At 43.7% G+C, this 21,591-nt stretch overlaps 1 protein-coding gene across 3 annotated transcripts in view; it reads left to right on the plus strand.

The window, feature by feature from the left end:
- Positions 1-21,373, plus strand: part of PCDH7 (protocadherin 7) — a 521,397-nt gene extending 500,024 nt beyond the window's left edge. For all 3 annotated transcript variants that reach the window (XM_048509225.1, XM_048509226.1, XM_048509227.1), the window contains exon 3: positions 16,813-21,373. In XM_048509225.1, the coding sequence (XP_048365182.1) occupies positions 16,813-17,192 (380 nt within the window). In that variant the 3' untranslated portion in view covers positions 17,193-21,373. The remainder of the gene's footprint in view (positions 1-16,812) is intronic.
- Positions 21,374-21,591: the final 218 nt, after the last annotated feature.

Consider the following 21,591-nt stretch of genomic DNA (forward strand, 5'->3'; position numbering starts at 1 on the left):
ACAGGTGAATCATGACCCTAGGAGGGTTTACTCAGAAGCAAGCCCCATTGCCAGCAACTGAGCTTACTTCCAGGTAAAGGATCACACTTTAGTCCTTCGCGTGAAAATCACTGGGTTTAACAGTGTTTAACAGGGTTATCTACACTGCTTCCCCAAAACTAGGTCTTAGGTTTAATGCTAATAATCGAGCCCTGCAGCCCAGGCCAGCCTAGGTGTGTGTGTGTGTGGGGGGGGAACTCTGTTTGCGCGGGCTTTGAGTGCCACCTCTGGCACCCGTGCCATAGGTTCGCCACCACTGCTTTAGTACAATATTGGAAACCCACAAGCTGGCCAGTTCCCTGGACATTACCAGCTTCGAAAGTGTCTTCCGAGATTCATGGCGTTTTCAAAACGTCCTCAGAGAAAATAGCTTTCACCGTTCAGCCGTGACAGCCCTTCTCTTGCTCAGTCTTTTTTCCTGCTTTGCATGGCAGGACATTTCATTCATCCTGCTTTCATTTGACAGGAGATGATGAGATATGCATGGACAACAGTCGTGTGGAAAGGGCATTGTGGTAAGGAAGGAGATGGGTTGCAACTGAGCCAAAGCTTGGCTGGATCATACACAGTGGTGCAGGCCAGTCTTAGTTATTTTTACGAATATTGGTGTCACTCAAGATCTCTTGTCCAGCCGAATCCTGTGTAAGCATCACGACAGTGCGTTTGATTCATTTCAGACATGCTTTGTGCCGTTTAGATTTTTTTTAAAGTTGCGAGGTGTTTCCAGTGCGCGCACAGTCTTGCAACCGTGTGTGTCTGTGTGTATAAAGCAAAAGCCCATGCCACGAAGTTTGCACGTCTCCAGCAGCAGATCTGTGCTTATTTTATTCAGCAAGACTGCTTTAGAGCTGGCATGCAGTATCTCTATCGTACATGATAATGCCACATTCGGAATGACAGCAGTCCAAGCCTTGGGGCAGGAAATGCTGCTTGAGATATGTTCAGTTGCCGTTTAACTGTGTTTCGCCCGAGGTGCCGGGAAAGAAGTCGCCAGTGCTTTCAAACATGTTTAAGCGTTTTAAGAATGTCTCGGCTTGTCAGAATGATGCCACAGTGCTAACTGGGCGCTACACACTGTATTGCTTGCAATTAGTTAATGTGGATTTTCAAGAGGATTTGGGCTGCAGTCATCATATCCTGGGCTGAATTTCATACTATTTTCCCCCCTTCTCTGTTGTGGGTATGCTGGTATGTACTAGAAAGACTATGAAGATTCCATTGTGCTTTCAGATAGAGCTTGTCATCTCGATTGTCACTCGCTTGCCAGGCGGGCCTGAGAATAGAAGCTCCTTGTGAATGACTCAGGTCTGGCGCAGACGCTTCACCTGAGCTGTGAGTGACAGATTTCATGTGGCAAAGAAGCAGAGAGCACACGCTGGGCCACACACAGAATGTAGCACGTGGCATGGAGGCTTCCTGTGGAGAGTCAGACATGTCGTGTGTTGATTGTTCTGATTCTTTCCCCTTTGAAAGAGAAAAGGGGGAATTCTCGGGCTTAATTGTTTATGTGAGGAAGTGCTGACCCTGTTACAAAGGACAACCCTTTGAGGAGGGCACTCCGCCCCCCCCCCTTTGAACAAAGCAGGGAGGAAGGGGCACGGTGTGGCTGCTGGCTGGTGGGAAAGGAAAGCCAGTTACACCAGGGGCTTGACCCAAGACATTTGGGTGGCCTCAGGAAGGAGCATTTATGGACCTCCATCAATCTGGCCCTTCCTCTTTGGCCTCAGTAAACAAAGGAGCTACCTGCCCAGGAGAAGGTTGACAACTGGAACACATTAAATAGGCCCGGGGGTGGGAGGGAGTCTGGAAGGGTTAACTCACCAGGCCCCCCTTGGACTCAAGCAACTTCTGTATCAGGGAAGGGGACTTGGGGTTTCAAAGGAGCATCTGTTGGGCAGCCTCTTTCTTTTCTTGTCTAACTGAAATGTTACTTTGCTCAGCTGTAGTTAGCAACCATGGGGTTCTAGAGCTACCACCTTTTTCCTCTGCTGATCCTGAGGACACATTGGAGTGCCAGGAACTTTTCCCTCTCTAGCACCTTGCAATATGTAAAATGAAATGTATGTAAAATGTGATATGCAAAATGAAAGCCCGCCATACGATAGTGATCAAGCTAAATACTCCAAGTGGCCAAAAATAGACTTTATGTAAGAAATCAAAGGAATTGGGCCAGGACTTGTAATTTTGATTATATTATGCAGAGCAATTTCTTTGGAGGAGAAAGTGACTGAGCAGATAGTGGAACAGTGACCTTCAGCGTGGAGAGAAATTAATGGATATGGAGACTTGAGGGAGAAGCTGGTGGAACAGTGTGCAGTCAGTCTGCACCAAATACCTGGAAACAGGAAGCAAGGATCTGGCAGAGAGAAGGAAGTTTGATAACATTCAAGAAAAAAAATCTATTTTTCTTTGAGCTTGCCCTGCATTTCTTGAAACCACCTTCGGGGTGATGTGAAAGAACGGAGGGGAAATGTGGGGAAAAACTGACATTGTCTATAAGAGAGGGGAAAAGCAGACACAGTTGAAAAAAAACCAGGTGCATCAAAGACCCAGTGTGAAAAAGCCCTTGAAGTGGAAATGCCAGGGAGCTTGGGATATTGCACAAGCAAAATTTGTATTCCTTCACTGAGTTAGATCTCCTCTCTGCACATTTTAGTACATGAGCGTAGTAGAAGCTTAGTAGAGCGTAGAGTAGTAGAGCGTAGTAGTAGTAGTAGACCTAAGTGATGCCCTGTTTAGCAAAATCCCTTTTGTGCAATGGGACGAGAAACCGAAGGTGTTTGGATTTGAAAGAAGTCAACAGAATGTCGCCTACGCTTAACAGGAGAAGCCAATGCTATGAGTCGTTTCTACCAAGGTTGGAACTTTCCTTCAGAAAAGGGTCACAGAAGGCCCTTCCACGGACAGTTCCTTGCCCCAGAGGAAAACACTTCCATTGTCATAATGGTTCCACAGGATTTGGCCCACTAGGAAATTATTCACACAAAAAATTAAAGACTGGTTATTAGACTTTCTGACACATTTTGAACATCTGCATTCTAATCTGGAGAAGCTGGGTTTGATTCCCCGCTCTGCCGCTTCAGTGGTGGAGGCTTATCTGGGGAATTCATATTAGCCTGTGCACTCCCACACACGCCAGCTGGGTGACCTTGGGCTAGTCACAGTTCTTCTGAGCTCTCTCAGCCCCACTCACCTCACAGGGTGTTTGTTGTGAGGGGGGAAGGGCAAGGAGATTGTAGGCCCCTTTGAGTCTCCTGCAGGAGAGAAAGGGGGGATATGAATATACAAACTCCTCCTACTCCTCCTACTCCTCCTACTCCTGTTGTTGTTGTTGTTCTTCTTCTTGTTCTTCTTCTTCTTCTTCTTCTTGTTCTTCTTCTTGTTCTTGTTCTTCTTCTTGTTCTTCTTCTTGTTCTTCTTCTTGTTCTTCTTCTTCCTGTTTAACATCTCAAGGAAAACTATGCCAATATCTACTCACTAAAAGAGCAGCCGAAGCCAGCTCTCTGGTATGAAGGAATGGTTCTCTGCAGGTTTGATTAACAAGTTAGTCAGACCTTGAAAGAGCAGCGCTTTATCTCTGGCCGACTCTATAAATGTTGAACAAGGTGATCTATATAAAAGAAGCTTTGCCAGAGACTGAATGAAACTGCTGATATAAATCCAGAAACCTTTGTTAAGAGGAATTGAGGGGGAAGAAATGACATTCTGGAAAGGGGGAGGGTAGTCTAATGGGGTTAAGCGATTCAGTCACCAAACAACATAATATATCACTGCCTGTTTCCCCCCCACTGCTTCTTTCTGTGGTTTTTGGATGCAGTAAAATGGCATTAAGGGGCTGGGAAGTTCTTTACCGTTTCGTTTCAATCAACAATGACTAATAGTCTGGGCCTGAAAAGAGAATTATGGCCTACTGGAAATCGTTCCACATGGGTAGGACAGGTGTTTGAGCTTGCTCTAATTTGGTCTCGGGCTTTCTGCTTAAAATATTTGAGACACCCGTGCTTGATTCGTATTTGCCAGAAAAATTTGCCTCCATGTTTCTGCAGCAGCATGTCGAAGGCTGTCTGGCGCTCTTGTTAATTAGTAACTTACTAAAGCCTGTAACGAGCCAACCGCTGCGTAAAACTCAGAGCAGTGGGAGAAACCTCTGCCCAAAGCTCATTCCGGAGTCAAAGGCCACTGGTACCATACAGGACGTTTCTGAAGATTTTCAGAAGACACCTTCAAGTTAGGGGGCCTCACTAGTGCTGTCAATCAAGCAGGTTAAGGCAGGCCAGCCTGTCTGGCATACTTTTGCAAATCTGCTGCAAAAGCCTCTTGGATATGAAAAATAGTTGTACAGTATGGGGAACGACAAGGGGTCCTGCTAGTTCTGTACCACCCTGGGATGGGTGCCTTCGCTCCCCTGCTGATCCAGGGGCATCTTGAGGTTAAAACCAAGCAGTCCCGACACTTTGAATACTAACTTGACTCAACAGAAACAGCCCATTTGACTGCTGGTTTGGACAGATGTGGAAGGTTAAGGTAATCTGCTATGTAAGCACAGGGTCATTACTGACCCAAGCTGTGACATCACAATGTTTACTAGGCAGACTGTGACACTTTCTGCACAAATCTGATACATTGTTTATTGAATGTCCAACAACAACAACAACAACCTTTATTTGGCATTTAAACATAGGTTCTAGAGCATTGCCAGACATTTTTGAAAAACAAATCAAGAGTACATTCAGGAAGACAGGAAGACTATATAGCAGTATACATTACTTAGAAAGTTCTGTCACTTGTAAAAGAAATTTTGCTAATTTTTCCAAGAGCATGACATCTGCGTTGTTTAACAGAAGCTCCACAACAGAACAGTCAGAGTCACATTCAGATTTGTCTAGGGCCAGCCTGGGAGAAAATTCCTAATGCCCACATATCTCGGACAGTCAAGAATAATGTGTGCAAGAGTCTCCACTTGATTTTTACAGTGTGGACAGACCCGATCCTGGAGAGGTATGGATAAGTAGCGACCCTTTGTAATGGCCGATGGGAAGGTATTGGATCTGGCCCTTGTGATAATCCATCTCTGTTGGGGTTCAGTTAACAATTCAAGATATTTGGCTATGTGCCCCTGTTCCAGTATTATTCCGACAGAGAGGGGTGAGCATGATTTATTTGCTTTCCCCAACAAGATATGATACTCTTTTAAATCTTTTAAAACACCTTGAGGCAGGAAATACAATGTTTCCTCCATGGAGTTTCGCATTGTTTGGTTCTGAAAACGTTTTATTCCCAGCCTCAGTGAATCCCCTTTAAACATGATTCTTTAGGCTGAAACGTTTTCAACACGGCTTCACGGCTTGTGCAGTCTCTTTAAGACATTTCTCATGCCTCTTTGCCTTCCCTGAACTTCCTCCTCAGTACAAATTTCTTCATTCACCCTCGCCGGTTTATTTTAAGATTTTCTGTTGAGTTCCTGTGAGTTTTTGATTTTTTTTTGGGGGGGGGGGGGATAATCTTCATGGCAGCAATTTTACAAAGTATGGAGAATCACAACACAAAGCTGAGGGTGAAACGGACCAAAGAGCTGGATTGCATAGTAGTGAGAAGCAAGCCTCTGAGCACAACAATGGTGATTTTCCTGCCTTCAATTAGAAAAAAGGTAATCAGAGGGGGGTAGATTTAATTACCTACAAGATAAAACTGGTTTGGATGGGTAGACTGCATGAAATCGAATCCTAAGCATCATTAAGAATTCAGAATTGAATTAGAAACATGAACAATGGAAAGTCTATCACAATAATTTGAAGGCGAACACATATGTGGCACCTAAACGAAAGGCCTTTGTGCTGATGTCACAAAAAGACCTTCTGCACAGTGACACAGTGAAGTATAAGGCTGCTTCCTAGACACTGGTCCTTATTTACCCTTGATGCACTTTTCAAAATGACCCTGTGCTCTAGTGAATGTGTTTTGCAAAATTCCGCACGAGCAAGGTGAAGGCTCTGCCAGTGTTCAAACGTTCATGTTTTAATTTGTGAGGTCAGTAGAATGAATATCCAGCTTGCTGGGGGGTAACGTGTAGACAACTGGAAAAACCAATGGCAAACAACCCTGTAAACATAGTTTGCCTAGTAAACACTGTGATGTGATGTCACCAATGAGTCTGTAATGACCTGGTGCTTTACCTTATACCTAACTGTCCAAACAGGCAGTCGAGTGGTGTATCTGTGCTTGTGCCAATTTAATTTACGTGCATCAGGCTTAGTGTAGACCCTGTAGAACTTGGCATAATCTACATGTTACACAGAATCATGCAATAAGAGTTCTGGATCACTTCAGACTGTAAGAGGGGGAGAATACTTTTGAATGTCCTTTGCATTAAGGAGCTCCTTTTAATGTAATAATCTGGAACATTTGAGAGAAAAGTGTATGCTACTTTAATATAGACAGGAAGCTTCCTGCACCCCCCCTCCACCCCCCCATCCCAAAAACATGGCTTCTTGCTTTAAAAAGATGATATCCCTTCTTAAATCAGAAGTCCAGAATTCTATCATCATACTTCTACATAATGTATAAAACTGATCTGAGTGATAAGATAGTGACTATAAAGGAACATAATTTCCTATGGTGAGTACTGCTGGCAGACAAACACTACGGGGCTTTTGTTTACGTAGGGCCTCATTAGTTTGGAAGTCAGGTCTGAGCTACCAAAGAGACCCCCATGTAGGATTTCCAGCTCTGGGTTAGGAAATACCTGGAGATTTTGGGAGTGGAGCCTGAGAGGGGATGGCATTCAATGGAGCCATAATGCTGTAGAACACACCTTCCAGAGCAGCCGTTTTCTCCAAGTGAGTTGATCTCAGTTACCTGGAGATCAATTGAAACCCCAGGAAATCTCCAGCTACAACCTGGAAATTGGCAACCCTGCCCCCATCCATCATCCCCAGCCAACCACTGGATTGTGAAATTCAGCCCCTCCCATAATTCTACTTGAGCAGCAGTGGCATAGGAGGTTAAGAGCTCGTGTATCTAATCTGGAGCAACCGGGTTTGATTCCCCGCTCTGCCGACTGAGCTGTGGTGGCTTATCTGGGGAATTCAGATTAGCCTGTACACTCCCACACATGCCAGCTGGGTGACCTTGGGCTAGTCACAGCTTCTCGGAGCTCTCTCAGCCCTACCTACCTTACAGGGTGTTTGTTGGGAGGGGGGAAGGGCAAGGAGATTGTCAGCCCCTTGGAGTCTCCTGCAGGAGAGAAAGCGGGGATATAAATCCAAACTCTTCTTCTTCTTCTCTTCTTGAGAGTTATACCACATGGTATAAGGCAAAGGGATTCTTCACAGCATGTCGTCCTCACTTCAAAACTGTTCTTTGTTCTGTTTGGAATTCTGATGTTCCAGCACATTTAAGATCCTTGGGTTTGATCACACATTCATTTGCTACTGAGGACATAAATAGAAAAAGAGATCGAACTGTGAGACAACTGCAATATTATCAGCTGATTTATCATAGCGGAGCGTAGAGCTTCAGCTACAAAGGGTCGCTTTCATGTTGCTATCTTACAGTTGGTTTTAGCTGTGGATGGGGAGGGGGAAGGAAGGCAAGAGTTAGTGATGCTGTGGTTTCAAAGTGGGGGGGGGGTGTTAACTTGAGTTTTGTCTGTCAGGGAGAGGTGTCAGTAATCAATCAGAGGTGGACTCAAACCCCAGAGTGGACTCAAAACTATTGCATTTAACTGGAAAATTGTCACTTTTCTTGGGCCAAGTAATTTTACAGCCTCTTTCTCTTGACTCCATAATCCTGAAGGGGAAGAGCTATAGGAACCTTGGCATGTGAGAAACAAACAAAAACCTTGTCTTGTCCATGTTGTTCTCTCCTGACGTACACAATCATTTATTTTCTTTTTAAACTCTACTCTCTATGTAGAGCAGCAGTGGCGTAGGAGGTTAAGAGCCCGTGTATCTAATCTGGAGGAACTGGGTTTGATTCTCAGCTCTGCCGCCTGAGCTGTGGAGGCTTATCTGGGGAATTCGGATTGGCCTGTACACTCCCACCAAGCCAGTTGGGTGACCTTGGGCTAGTCACAGCTCTTTGGAGCTCTCTCGGCCACGCCCACCTCACAGGGTGCTTGCTGTGAGGGAGGAAGGGCAAGGAGATTGTAAGCAACTCTGAGTCTCCTGCAGGAGAGAAAGGGGGGATATAAATCCAAACTCCTCCTCCTCCTCCTCCTCCTCCTCCTCCTCCCCCTCCCCCCCCTCCTCCCCCTCCCCCCTCTTCTTCTTCTTCTTCTTCTTCTTCTTCTTCTTCTTCTTCTTCTTCTTCTTCTTCTTCTTCTTCTTCTTCTTCTTCTTCTTCTTCTTCTTCTTCTTCTTCTTCTTCTTCTTCTTCTTCTTCTTCTTCTTCGTATCTTTTGGGGTAGTGGCCACCTGGCGAGACCAGACTCCCAGGGGTCAGACTTCCCATTTCCCGCTGTGTGACTGGTCTCTCTGCCTCTTTTAGTCCCTGTTTCACCTTCCTATAAACAGGCTTTGGTTGTGCAATGTGTGCAGTTTCACAGGCTGCGGGCCTTTTCATGTCCCTGCTCTGCTCCTCTGGGAACAGACTTCAACAGACTTCATAGGAAAACAAAACAGAAATTCAGTGGTACCTTAAAGACTGATCACATTTATTCCAGGGCAAGTATGGTGAGTCAGACCATCAAATGCAGAGGCATATGTTGCTCACTTTTAATTGCTTGTTTTGGGTATTGTGCCGTGACTTTAATCGTGTTCCACCTTGAAGAGGCAGCATAGAATTTACTGTGCAATTCAAGGGGGGGGGGGACTGAAGCCACATTGGAAGTGGTATAAGGATTGCGCTGGAGTCTGTGACACTAAAGTTGTGCAAGAAGACATGGATGCTGGAGCTGAGGAACATGCCTCAGAGGCTGACTGGCACATTGCCCAAACAGTGCCTGTGGCAGTGGCGTAGCACCCAGGGGACAGGGGGGCCTCTTGCCTTGGGTGCGCACCAGTTCAGGGGCAAGGAGGGTGTGTGTGATGGGGGCATTCCAGGGTAAGGGCGGGAGCGTGATGGGGGCGCAGGGCATACACATGTTGCAGGTGCCATTCCTCCACACTATGGCTCTGGCCTGTGGTGGTGGCTTCCACCACAAATGCCGTGGGGGGCGCAATCCTGGAGGTGGAGCCCTCCTAGTGGCACATACAGAACACCCAAAAAGTGTTTTGTAAGTCACTTAATGTACTGAGATTTCCCAGGGGAGTAAAGGTTTTCCCCTTCTCCCCCAGTGCCAATTGCTTCTTTGGAGGCAGCATGGTGGTGCCATCGCTGGTTGCTGCTCTACTCTCTTTGGATTGGGCTGTCGTTGGACTTTTGGTTTTATTTTTGCTGCAGTAGATAAACCCTGGCTACGCCAGTGGCTTTACAATTTATAGTTTGGGCTTGAACCTTGGAAAGATACATCAGACTAACTGTACTAAGATTTGGATCTGGGAGCTCAACCACAAAGAGGCCCTGTCAGGAGAATTCCCCCCAGAACATGATAAAAAAAAGTTGCATAAGATTTCCAAATGTACATGAAATCATATGACTTCTCTGTCATAACAAGAACGGAGACCTTTGCTTTGTGGTCTTGGTGAGGTTAGTTTAGTTCCTGCCAGAGGCGGAGCTACCAGAGGACTGGGGGAGTGCGCATTGCACCAGGTGTGTGCCAGGGGAGATGGAAAATTCCCCCCTCTGCCCCCCCATTCACACACTTACCTTCGTGAAACAGTGCAGGCTGGAGAAAGCAGCTTGTTCTCTTCAGTCTGAAAACGGCCTGGTGGGAACTACACTTCCCAGTAGACCTTGCAAGCCCCACGGTCTCATGGGAATTGTAGTTCCCACCAGGCCATTTTCAGCCTGAAGGGAACAGGCCGCTTCTCCAGCCTGCACTAAGGTAAGGGGGGGCAGGCTGCCGCGGGGGAGAAAGGCGGGTGGAAAACGCAGAATGTGCACCGGGCGCACTCTGGCCCAGCTACGCCTCTGGTTCCTGCCCAATAAACAAATTAAAGTGTAGTTTTCAAATGCTAGTTTTCAAATGCTTGAAAATTAATACATAATTTGGGTCAGTATCTAGAGCTACTCATGTGTGTTCACAAAGTACGTCTGTGTACATCTCAGAGGAAGGGAAATGCATTGCCATTTTCTGGGCTGGTGTCACCCCATCTAGTATAACTGTGCCCTGATCTTCAGAGAGAGACACAGCCATCGTGTTGTGGCAAGAAAGCTGAAAATTCCCCAATCACGACCCTTTGGATCCCATCCTTGAAATCTGAGCCTGAGATGATTGATGTAGGCTAGTTATGAATGCTCCCAGGAGATAACTTAAAAGATTTCCCCTGGTGGTAATAATGGCGGTAATAACTAACCACAATAAACCTGGTCCTCTAAATGATCATTATTTGAAAATGAATTATAGTCTCCCTCAATGAGCTTATTAAGAGAGGAAATCATGGCAGGGATGTGTTTTGCCGTACTGTAAATTAAAAAAAAAAGTATTAAGAGGATTTCCCTGCTTAAAAATCAAAGAGTGTCATGTGTGCCCGGGTAATAAATCATTATCCCTGCTTCTTACCTTTGGGGAGTTTAAGAATAATTCCAGGTTTACTCTGATGTACAGCAGTGCCTTCCTGTAATGTTCACTGCAACCTGTCTGTATACACGCCACTGTTTTCAGGCTAGACTATATGAGTTGGTAAATGTCAATATATCTGTTATCCGTCATTAGGGAACAGTAATAGGGTTTTTGTTGAGGAATTCAGTCCAGTTGTTGAAAGCTAGCTACCTTGAAGTGAAGATGGTGAGTGGTTTCATCCCATGCCACCAAGTGACTGTTGTCATCCCTCTACTCCACAGGTGGCTTGGCTCTCGGTTGGCAGCTAGGTTGAGCGTTTTAAGGTCAGATTTGTGTTCATCTGGGCTTACATCTTCCATTTCCTGATCTCTGCTCTAATGTGTAAAACAAAAAATGGATTGAGCAGTTGGGATTATTGCAAAATAGTCTCCCCTCAGAGATTCACCATGCGCCTATCCTTTATGGGTTGAGGTGCACAGTGCAGCCCTTCTTCTCTGCCCGGGCACTTAATTAATTTGGTTAGCCTCCCTGGAAACTCCCTTCAACAGCTGCTGGTCTGGGGGGGGGGCAGTTGGGGGTGGGGTTATTTTAAGGCTATTTTCACTGTAGTTTTAATTGTTATTTTTTAAAAAAATATGTGGTTTTTAAATTATTTTTAATCTATATAAGCCACCTAGGGGACCTAGTATGAGGCAGAGTGTAAATATAAATGAATACATAAATTTGATTTGGGAGGTCAGCTTATTGTACAGTTATGGTGTGTGTGCCTGTATAAGCCTAGATCATGGTCAGAGCTCAGTTTCAAATCCCTGGGACTTTGTTCACAAAGTTGGTTTGGGGAGTCATATATCCTACCACCACAGGACCCACCATATACTATCTAGGGCTTTTGCTGGGCTTCGGCTTCTTCTTGACTACTTCTCTTTTGTGTCCAAAGCTGTCTGGCTGGCAGAAGGAAGGAAGGAAGGAAGGAAGGAAGGAAGGAAGGAAGGAAGGAAGGAAGGAAGGAAGGAAGGAAGGAAGGAAGGAAGGAAGGAAGGAAGGAAGGAAGGAAGGAAGGAAGGAAGGAAGGAAGGAAGGAAAATGGATGGATGGATGGATGGGTGGGTGGATGGATGGATGGGTGGGTGGGTGGGTGGGTGGATCAGGGTGAATATGTGTATAACAGCAAGGGACAGGAGTATACCAAAGTAGGCTTCTGGGTCTGTATTTCTTCCTGAGTTGAGAACTACCCATGAAACCAGGATGTCTCCTGAGGGTAGCAAATACTTTTCTAAAATCCTTCCCAGCAGTATGCTAAGATCCTACAGTATGGAACCAACTGTATTTACCATCATTCTATATGTCTAGCAAAATTTCCTAAAATATCTTACTCACCCCTTTGGTTGCCTTAACAAGTTCTTTTTTTCTCCTTTCCCTAAAGTCCCCCTTGCAAGGAACTGCTACAGTTATGCTCGTTTGAATCCCACTGAACTTTCAGGATGCTTCTGCTGATATGGCTGAGCGATGCACATTATTATGTGTAGGGGGAGGCATTAGTTGTATGCAACATCATGTTGCATTCAGTTAGATCTGAATTTGATGATGCTGTATGATAATTAGCAGGGTGGCACACTTTAGGAAGTAAAGGATGCCCTTTCTGTCTCAAACAGGTGCCATAAATATTTATTTATTTATTTATTTATTTATTTATTTATTTATTTATTTATTTATTTATTTATTTATTTATTTATTTATTTATTTATATACCGCCCCATCCCCTGAGGGCTCTGGGCGGTGAACAACAAAATAATGTTACATAAACAGTAGTAACAACAAATAATTAATATAAATATATAACATCATTAAAACATAAAATTACAGCATTCCACTTGGCGTCCAGTATTAAAACTATCAATAAAAACCCCTCCCAGAGAGGGGACGGTAGATCTAGGTGTCGCAGCTCCCAAGATGTTAAAAGGGAGAGACAAAGAGGGTGTTCACCATAAAATAGAATTTTATCTTTTACTTCAATACGTACAAGTTTACCGGTATCTATTTTCCTACCTATCTGACCAAGAAACTCAAGTAACAGAAAATTAAACATTTCCCTTTGTAAATACGATTAAAACAAACAGCTTTAAATTCAGAAGAGGAAAAAATGAAAAATGAATATAACCACCCATAACTAAATCTATCCGAAGTATCACTCACGCCTTTACTAATTAGGCTTGCCGTCCAGTTTGACATTTCCGTTGACAAATGATGTAAGTTCTCATTGACAAATCGGTTAATTAATCAATGATAAATACACAGATATGCAAATGACTTTAAAGCAACATTTTTGAAGAAAGAATTTATTTTGTTTTATGTTGCGACCACCAGCATCTTAGAAGGGCATTCCATTCCATGTATCAAAGAAAGGAGAATGCCTTTTCCAAGATGACCCTGCCATCTGCAATTTGTATAAAGAAATATGTTTTAAAAATAATAATAATAATAATAAAATGAATTATTTTAGTCATTCAGAAGATTTCTAACCTATTAATATAATTGCAGCCCTAGCTGTCATGTAAACATCCTTAAACTTGACTTTTAACCTGAATTTAGGTAATTGTTAGGGCACGGATCCCCAACATTTTTTAGCATGGGAACACCTCTGGAATTCTGACATAGTGTGGTAGGCATGACCACACAATGGCTACCACAGAGGGGAAGCCAGCCACAAAATGGCTACTGCAGCTTACCTTCAATCACACAGGTTCTATTGATCCCGTAGATCTATAGATCTTGTAGCTGCTGCCAAAGCAACAGTGTTAAAAACCTGCACAGCCAATTAAATCTCTGGTGACCAATCAGAAGCTGGCTGTTCAAAAGCCCCATCCACTTTCTAAAAATATTGGGCAGGCACCTGGGAAGGTGTTGGCAGGTATCATGGTGGCTGAAGGCACCAGGCTAGGAACCCCTGCATGAAGGACTCGTTTCCTTCTCTCTGGGAGTTCTTCAGCTGGATTCAGCAAGCAGATCAAGAAGACGGTAGTACCTGATGCTATAATCACAAAGCCGCATTACATTCATGAAACACAGTTTCAAATCCGCAAGGCACTTTGTATAATCAGACACTTACATAAACACATAGAATGGTGTTTTTTTAATTAATTCAATTCATTCTCATTGCTTAAAACAGTCGTCTGTGTACTCCTAACTGTTTAATTGATGTTTTTGTTTTAATGTGTTATGTACAAACACCTTCCAATCTTGCAAAGACTGGTGTTCATTCAAATTGACTTACAACTGGCCGACACTGCTTTGGCTTTTGAGCAGTGAGCCCCACATTGTGCCTCTTTCAACTTACAGCATCTTCTTCAAACTGAATGGCTTTTCTTTGTTGGTGCTTCCTGCAATATGTCTTTACCTTTAGCTAAGGCTGATTTGAATGAGGCCTCCTTTGTTCAAATCAGGTCTAGTCAGGAGCAGATGTATGGGGGGAAAAAAAACCAGACATAATTGGGCACCAGTTTTTGCAGGACGTTCACAGTGCACATCAAAGTTTCAAAGGCAAGGTTTTGCATTGAGGTACTGACAGAATGGGTTTTGTTGGATGCTTTTTGTCTCCACAGCTTTTGACCAAGTCCACATTCCAGCTTAATGTCAAAGCTGTTTCTAATTGGCAGATGAAGCCCTATTGAGCAGCAGTGGCGTAGGCGGTTAAGAGCTCGTGTAACTAATCTGGAGGAACCGGGTTTGATTCCCCGCTCTGCCACCTGAGCTGTGGAGGCTTATCTGGGGAACTCAGATTAGCCTGTACACTCCCACATACGCCAGCTGGGTGACCTTGGGCTAGTCACAGCTTCTTGGAGCTCTCGGAGCCCCACCTACCTCACAGGGTGTTTGTTGTGAGAAGGGAAGGGCAAGGAGATTGTAAGCCTCTTTGAGTCTCCTGCAGGAGAGAAAGGGGGGATATAAATCCAAACTCCTCCTCCTCCTCCTCCTCCTCCTCCTCCTCCTCCTCCTCCTCCTCCTCCTCCTCCTCCTCCTCCTCCTCCTCTTCTTCTTCTATTGAAACAAGGGGAACAAAATATCAGGTGCCGAATCATCACGGTTTGTTCCTCAGATTTTGTTCCTGTCAGTCCGGTTGCAGACGAGGCCCAAAGATTTCTCCACCTCCCATAAAGGCGGCTGTTGTGTGATCACTTTTTATTCTAACCTGCTTAGTTCCTAACTGCAACCAGCAGCCTCTGGAGAAAGGACTCCAAAGTCAGAGGCTCTGATTTCCAGGCAGTCTAGTGCTTTGGCACTTCTCAGTCAAGTACTAGGCTGGAATAAAGAGAAAGGGGAGACTTCAGCAAGCAAAGAGCCTCTTGTGGGTATTCTGAGGTCTCCATCTGTTCCCTTAGCCAAGCTCGTTCTCAGATAATGTGCCTAGTTTCTAAGTATTGTGAGATATTTTTGTACCCCTGGTTGACACCCTCAGCCCACAGAGCATGGAAAAATGAAGACATGACCATAGCTGCCTTTCACATTTCTTTATCAAAGATATTCTATCTTGCTCTTTCTACCTGGGTTGCATAGAGACATGAGATTGACTTTATTATACAACTAATGTCAACCTTTTGTTAGCATTAATGGAATCCAGTCCTGGGGATTGTAGTTCTCAAGTGTTAATTTTGTATTGATGTTGAACAAAGAATTCCCTGTGACTTCATGAGCTGACAGTTCCCAGATTCCTTTGGAGGAGGCAGTATCAATTAAATTACTTTCAAATGGGTTTAAATTTGCCATGGAAACGCTTGCTGGTAACCCTCAGTCAATGTCTCCTAAATCTCAACCACTGTAACTACTCTAATAATTTAGAATTAGAACCCCAGATGGATATTGACTTATTGGCCCTTTCCGCACGGGCGGTTTATGGCACCCTGGGGATGGCAAAAATGCCGTCCCCAGGGAGTCATTCGCACAGGGGGCGCAGCTGCTTCAAAGCCGCCGTTTTCTGACCTCACTTGGGAAGTGAGGTTTTCGGAAAACAGCGGCTTGGAGCTGCTGCCATGCGAATGGCAGCACCTCCAAGGCGCCCTCCCCCCTTCCACCCTTCACTTACCTTGTCTCGGGCCGTCCGGTGCATCGCCGAGGCCTGGGGACACGCCTCCCTGCCCTGCGATGCTGGAGCAGTCACGCAGGGCCGGGGGGCGTGTTTCCAGGCCTCGGCAACGTGCCGGACGGCCAGAGACACGCCAGGTCGGTCGGGCAACAGCGCTCCGCGGCAACGTCTTCCCGACTGTTTCTGGGACCGTTCGTATGAACAGTCCCAGGAGGGTTGGGTTGGCGTGGAATGCGCCGACCCAACCCCCATCGACGCTGTGCGGAAACGGCCATTACCAGCTAATTGAATAGTCACAAGATATGTCTTCTGTTTTTGCAAATACATGTACCCTGTTTCCCTGAATATAAGACATCCCCGGAAAATAAGACGTAGTAGAAGTTTTGCTGAAGTGCGAAATATAAGGCATCCCCCAAAAGTAAGACGTAGCAAAGTTTTTGTTTGGAAGCATGCCCGACGAACAGAACACAGAAATATAAGACATCCCCTGAAAATAAGACATAGCACATCTTTGGGAGCAAAAATTAATATAAGACACTGTCTTATTTTCGGGAAAACACGGTAATAAAATCTGCATGCTAATTTACCACATGCAGTGGTTGGATCCAAAGCACTACCAGCAGGGTATTAGGGAAGGGAGCAAGTTAGGCTCAGCAGTGGGAGGGGGATTGGTGGAAATTTTCCTTCACTGTTCTGCCAGTGTAACTGTCTGTCAGGAGAGTTGTATCTTTGTATCCAACCCCCTGTACCCATCATTTTCAAGTGGGTATTATCTGCACTTTGCAGTCTATGCTCCAAGCATCTTGGATTGTTCCAGATTCTGTGTGCTTGTCCTAATCCTGTGTACCCTTGCTCTACTGGATTTCTAAAGCGCCCACCAACATTTTACCTACAGCAACATTCAAAATGAAACCAGGGTTGGTCTCATCAGCTGGAAAGCTTGCCGAGTTGTGTGAGAAACCACAAATATCCTGACAAAACCATATATGATTTTCAATGCAAAACCAGCCTTTTCAAATCTATGTTTTTCAGCACTCAGTAGCTGCAACCAAGAATGAAAATCTAATGTCTATTTTTATGTCTTTCTTTCCAGATTCAAGACCTTTACCAGATGTAGCCCTAACTGGGAAGTGCACACGGGAATGTGATGAGTACGGCCATTCAGACTCTTGCTGGATGCCGGTCCGCACTTCGCCCGAAAGGAAGCCGAAAAGCCAGCCAAAACTCTCAACTTTCATGCCCGTTGATGAACGGGGCAGTCAAGAGAAGCTGGCCAATGGAGAAGCCTCCATTATGGGTGATCGCAACAGAAACCTCCTGAACAAAAAGTTGACCTCATCCTATGAGACCTTCAGTGCATCTAGCTTCAGCAAAAGCGAGGACGCCAACCCAGAGGATATTCCCCTCACACAGACCGGGGAATACAAGCCATCTCCTGTCAACACTTTAACTAGAAGGGAAGTTTACCTTTAGGCAACAAGGAAGCAACAAAAATGGTTCTCTCACGTGTAAGAAGGGAATTTGAAAACAAAAGGCAAAAACCTATAAATGGAAACAGTTTAAACTAAAAAAATAAAGGAAAGTCTATTGAAAACAAGAGGGGGCTACCAAAGAGACGAAAGCTTGGCTTGCCACTTCTGCCTCCGTGCCAGGCACTTACGTACCCAGTCTGCCTGGCGATGCTGTACAATGTAGAAACCATTGTTGTTCCTGCATGCCTGATTCCCCGGCTCACCAATCTTTCTTTTCCAAAATTTATGGTTGTAAATTCCTTTCAAGGTAAGAAGTCTGAATTGGAAAGAACCACAGAAACTGCTGTTACCCAATTTCTGCCCCCCTTCTCCACTGCTGAAGCAATGTTTAAGCCGCTCTGATTCCGGTTTGGTGGTCATTTGGCTCATTTGGAAGAACACGTTAGGGTTTTTTCCCCACCTTAAACATGTATAAATGTGCATATGTGTGTATGTGTGTTTATATGCATCCATACATCCATACACACACACGTACACACACATAGATTCCCCAAAAGATCATATGAGTATTGCTGGTTCCCATCAGAGATGAGCCTTTGGAAACCACAGCAAAAACATGTAAAGGGATAACTTTACAAAGCGCTTTGTGAAGATCTCAGCTTTAATACAGTCCCGTGGCTGAAAACAGCAGAGAAAATCTATTCAGCCTAAAACTACAGTCCAAAACATAACATGTTTTCTGTGACCATGAACTGGGGGTTCAGTTTTATCCATAAAATAACTACTATCTCAGCTTTCATCCCTCTTTCTGTCTCATCCTTTTTCTCTCTACCCATCCCTCTACACCTCACCCTCAACCCTCAACCCTTTCAGCTTCATATAAACAAAGAATGATGATCTGTGTCCTGGCATACTAAGGATAAACTGCTCAACTGGTATCATTTGTTTTCAAAAGGCCAACTTTTTTAGCTTGGATGACCACCGTAACTAAAAGGCCAAAGATTGCACCATGGATCAGGGGAATTGCTTATTGGTCTTGGTTTAGTCAATTGGACATACAGACATGCACAAACACGTAAACGCATGTCCCACACACTTTTCCACAGCAACCTATGCTGCCAGCCTTGATAATGTAGTTCTTTTCAAAATGGAGTTGAGTTGAATTCCCAAAGGGGACCGGTCAGGTGAGTTCTGTTGGCAATGCCGTGACACCTCAGATGCCATATTAACATGACCCTCCAGGTCCAGGGTGTATTTTCCTTAGAAGTTTTCACATCCATACAGGAGGATGTGCTGATGAACCACAAAACGTCCTGAGGGGGGAAACTGAACGAAGAGTGCAGCGAGGACAGAGGAAGAACATGCTTCATGTCAAGTACGACGCCATCTTCTTTGAAAGTGGATGCTGACTCTTGGGTCGTCAACAGTCCAAGTTAACCGTTTGCTCTTGGTGAAGGTATTATGCAGGTTTTCTTAAAAAACACAAGTGCATTTAAACTGAGTCCTGTGCAATACAAAGCCAATCACGAGACTCAAAGGTGACCAGGAGTCTTGGTTGATGTCACTGCCGATGTGTTCTGTACAAAATAGTTTTGTTTCAGGCAACTTGTGAAGAATCCAAAACTGATCAATGGGGTTGCAGAGCTCTGGGCGGTGGCAGTTCTCATAGTTTGCACTATATAAGGTGAATAGGAGAATGGACCAGGTATATTTCGTGCAATAAGAAGTGAACAGAGTTTGTAGAATCTGAGCTAGTTCTGTCTTGAGGACCAGGTGGTGGTAAAGAGTGGGTGAGCTTAGACATTCAAATGAAACTGACAATCAGTCTATGCAGTGGGGACAGCTTGAGATGTGGTACAAAGAGAAACCGATCCCTCTGGTTGTTTAACTTGGCATTAAAGCATGACTAGATGGCTCTAGTAGATTGTAGTCACAAGATAGCTTTGGGTAATTTCTTGCTTTAAAAAAATGACATAGAATATAATGTTAAACAGTCTGAAATACAGGTTGATTGAGAGGTACAAACTCATCACAACTTTTATCTTTTGACCCCTCTTCCCAGCAAAGTGCCCTATTATTGTCTGTGCATTTTTCTTAAAAAAATCTTCTTGCATTTATTTTGAAATTAGTTTGTGTGTAGCAGTTCCAGATGGGCACACTTTAGAATCGAAAGATATTAAGGAAAATTCTAATACACCATTTTTAAATTATAGAGATGCAAATTTTGACTTGTATTAGAGGACTGAATACAACTGCTACTGTATTACATAACTTTTAAGGGACAAAAATGATTCTCAAAGTACTTAAGATAAAAGCTTACACATTTCCTGCAGAATTCAACAGAAAACACAATTGTATCATCCCTGTGGCCAACAGAGATATTTTTAAAAGTAAAAATCTAATTCATTGAATATATACTTGAGATCCACTCAAGAAAAGAGCTCTAGATAAACTTTCTCTCTTTTAAACTGTTTTCTAGAAAGCCAGTACAGGTCAGAGAATTCACAATTGAATTCATCATCAGCCACTCCCCATTTTTTTGCTACAATACAAGACAAACCATGTGATTGAGGAATTTACCTAATTTACTCATAGAGCTGCAAAAAGATAACAAAACAAACAATTACAACATACTTGTTGGTATTCACAACAATTCTAGTAAAATCTAACCACTGAAACATAGTCAATTGCTTCTTATGACCTGGCATGACACATATTTTTGTGGGGAGGGGAGGTTTCCATTTGAAATGAATTAAATCTGGTGGCACTCCATATATAGAGTGGTTTTGTAAAAAAAATCAATAAAAGTAAAATGAAAAATTTTAGAGTGAATGCAAAATATGCAACTGTGCCTTTTATACCTGTTGTTATGGTAAAATGGTGGTTGGGGTTAGAAACTGAAGATTAATGGGCTATTCCCACCTTTTTGAACCTGTATATTTAACCATGTTTATTTTCTGAGAAATGGAAAAAAAATGATATATTTGAAGAAGAAAAAAACTTCTACCAAACTCAGATAATGGACCAGTCTTAAATATCATTCATTATGAAAACCATGAAAGTGGTTTTAGAATGGGACATTTGTCGTCAGACTAGCTGCATTACCATTGACTGAGCGATCCTAAGCAGATCTACTCAGAAGTATATCCCATTGATTGAGTGGGACTTACTCCCGGAAAAAGTGTTCTTAGGGTTGCTGCCAGAGCAATTTTGGAAGATGTCACAAGTTTGTTTGACAGGAAAAAAACCCTGATATTTTGATATTCTTTTTGTTTGTTTGCTGTTGGCAGCCATTTTGTGTTCATTCCACCAGGCAAGAATCCTGTTAATTTTTATTTAATCCCACAGGCCAACTGAAAACTACTGTGCATGCATTTTACTTTCACACATTTATAGACTGACACGTCACGTAACTTTCTCTGAATTAGAAAATGTCTGTATTAACTTCAGTCTAAACTCATGCTCATTCCGACCTCCAGATATGCTAATCTTTAGTCAATATGATTTCCGACTGGCCTGCTGCCTGAGTTTCAGAAAACAAGGTAGACATTATTTTTCTGTGGGGGAAGAACTCCAATGCGAGACTGAAGGTGCTTGGCTGAGAGGCTACCCTGGGAAGTTGTCATATGGGAATATGGGGAAATGGAGAGGGGAGGGGTTAAATGAAGCTCCCGTAAATGCAGTGTCACTAAAGGACTTCTACGTCAAGAGTGGGACAGATCTGTGATAAAGATTGAGTGTTTTCTTAAGTGCTGGCTGATGGATGGTGGTAGAGATGAACCTTGACCTTGACATTTAAGTTGGGCGTTAACCTGAGGAATGTAACATTTGGAAGAGGGCACCATTTTCCAGCTACCTAGGGTACACTTTCAGATATTTCTTTTCCTGGATTTTGAAGCACTTAAGCATTTGGTGTGGTTACGATCTGTTTGTAATATTAATCATTGACTATTGTTCTGCAACTTGGATGTTGATAGTGAAGCAAAGAACAACTTATCATTGTTTATTATGAGTCACTATGCACGCAACTATGCTAAAAAAACATGGCAAAAATGTATTCAATGCTAGTCCACCTCTATTTATGAAAGATTTTTGCATAATTTAAGTTGCTTTTGTACAGTTTTCTGTAAATAAATTGCTTGTCATTTTTGTCTCTGCAAATTAAAATATAACATGATCAAATGACATCCAATCATGTGTGTTTTTTTTAAAAAAGGCTCTTTTTTGAAGAAGACAGAAGAGATTGGACATAGAGCTTGGTTGGCACAATAGAAGACTGCCACTTGCTAGAAGCATTCTCCATGCCATCACAAGCCGATGTGTTTTCCTCAAAGAATATTGTGTGATCTGTGCAGTTTATTTGATTTTTATCATGCACTTCCTTTGAAGAGTTCAAGCAG

This window comes from Sphaerodactylus townsendi, linkage group LG10 (assembly GCF_021028975.2).
Source record: "Sphaerodactylus townsendi isolate TG3544 linkage group LG10, MPM_Stown_v2.3, whole genome shotgun sequence".
NCBI classification, from domain to species: domain Eukaryota; kingdom Metazoa; phylum Chordata; class Lepidosauria; order Squamata; family Sphaerodactylidae; genus Sphaerodactylus; species Sphaerodactylus townsendi.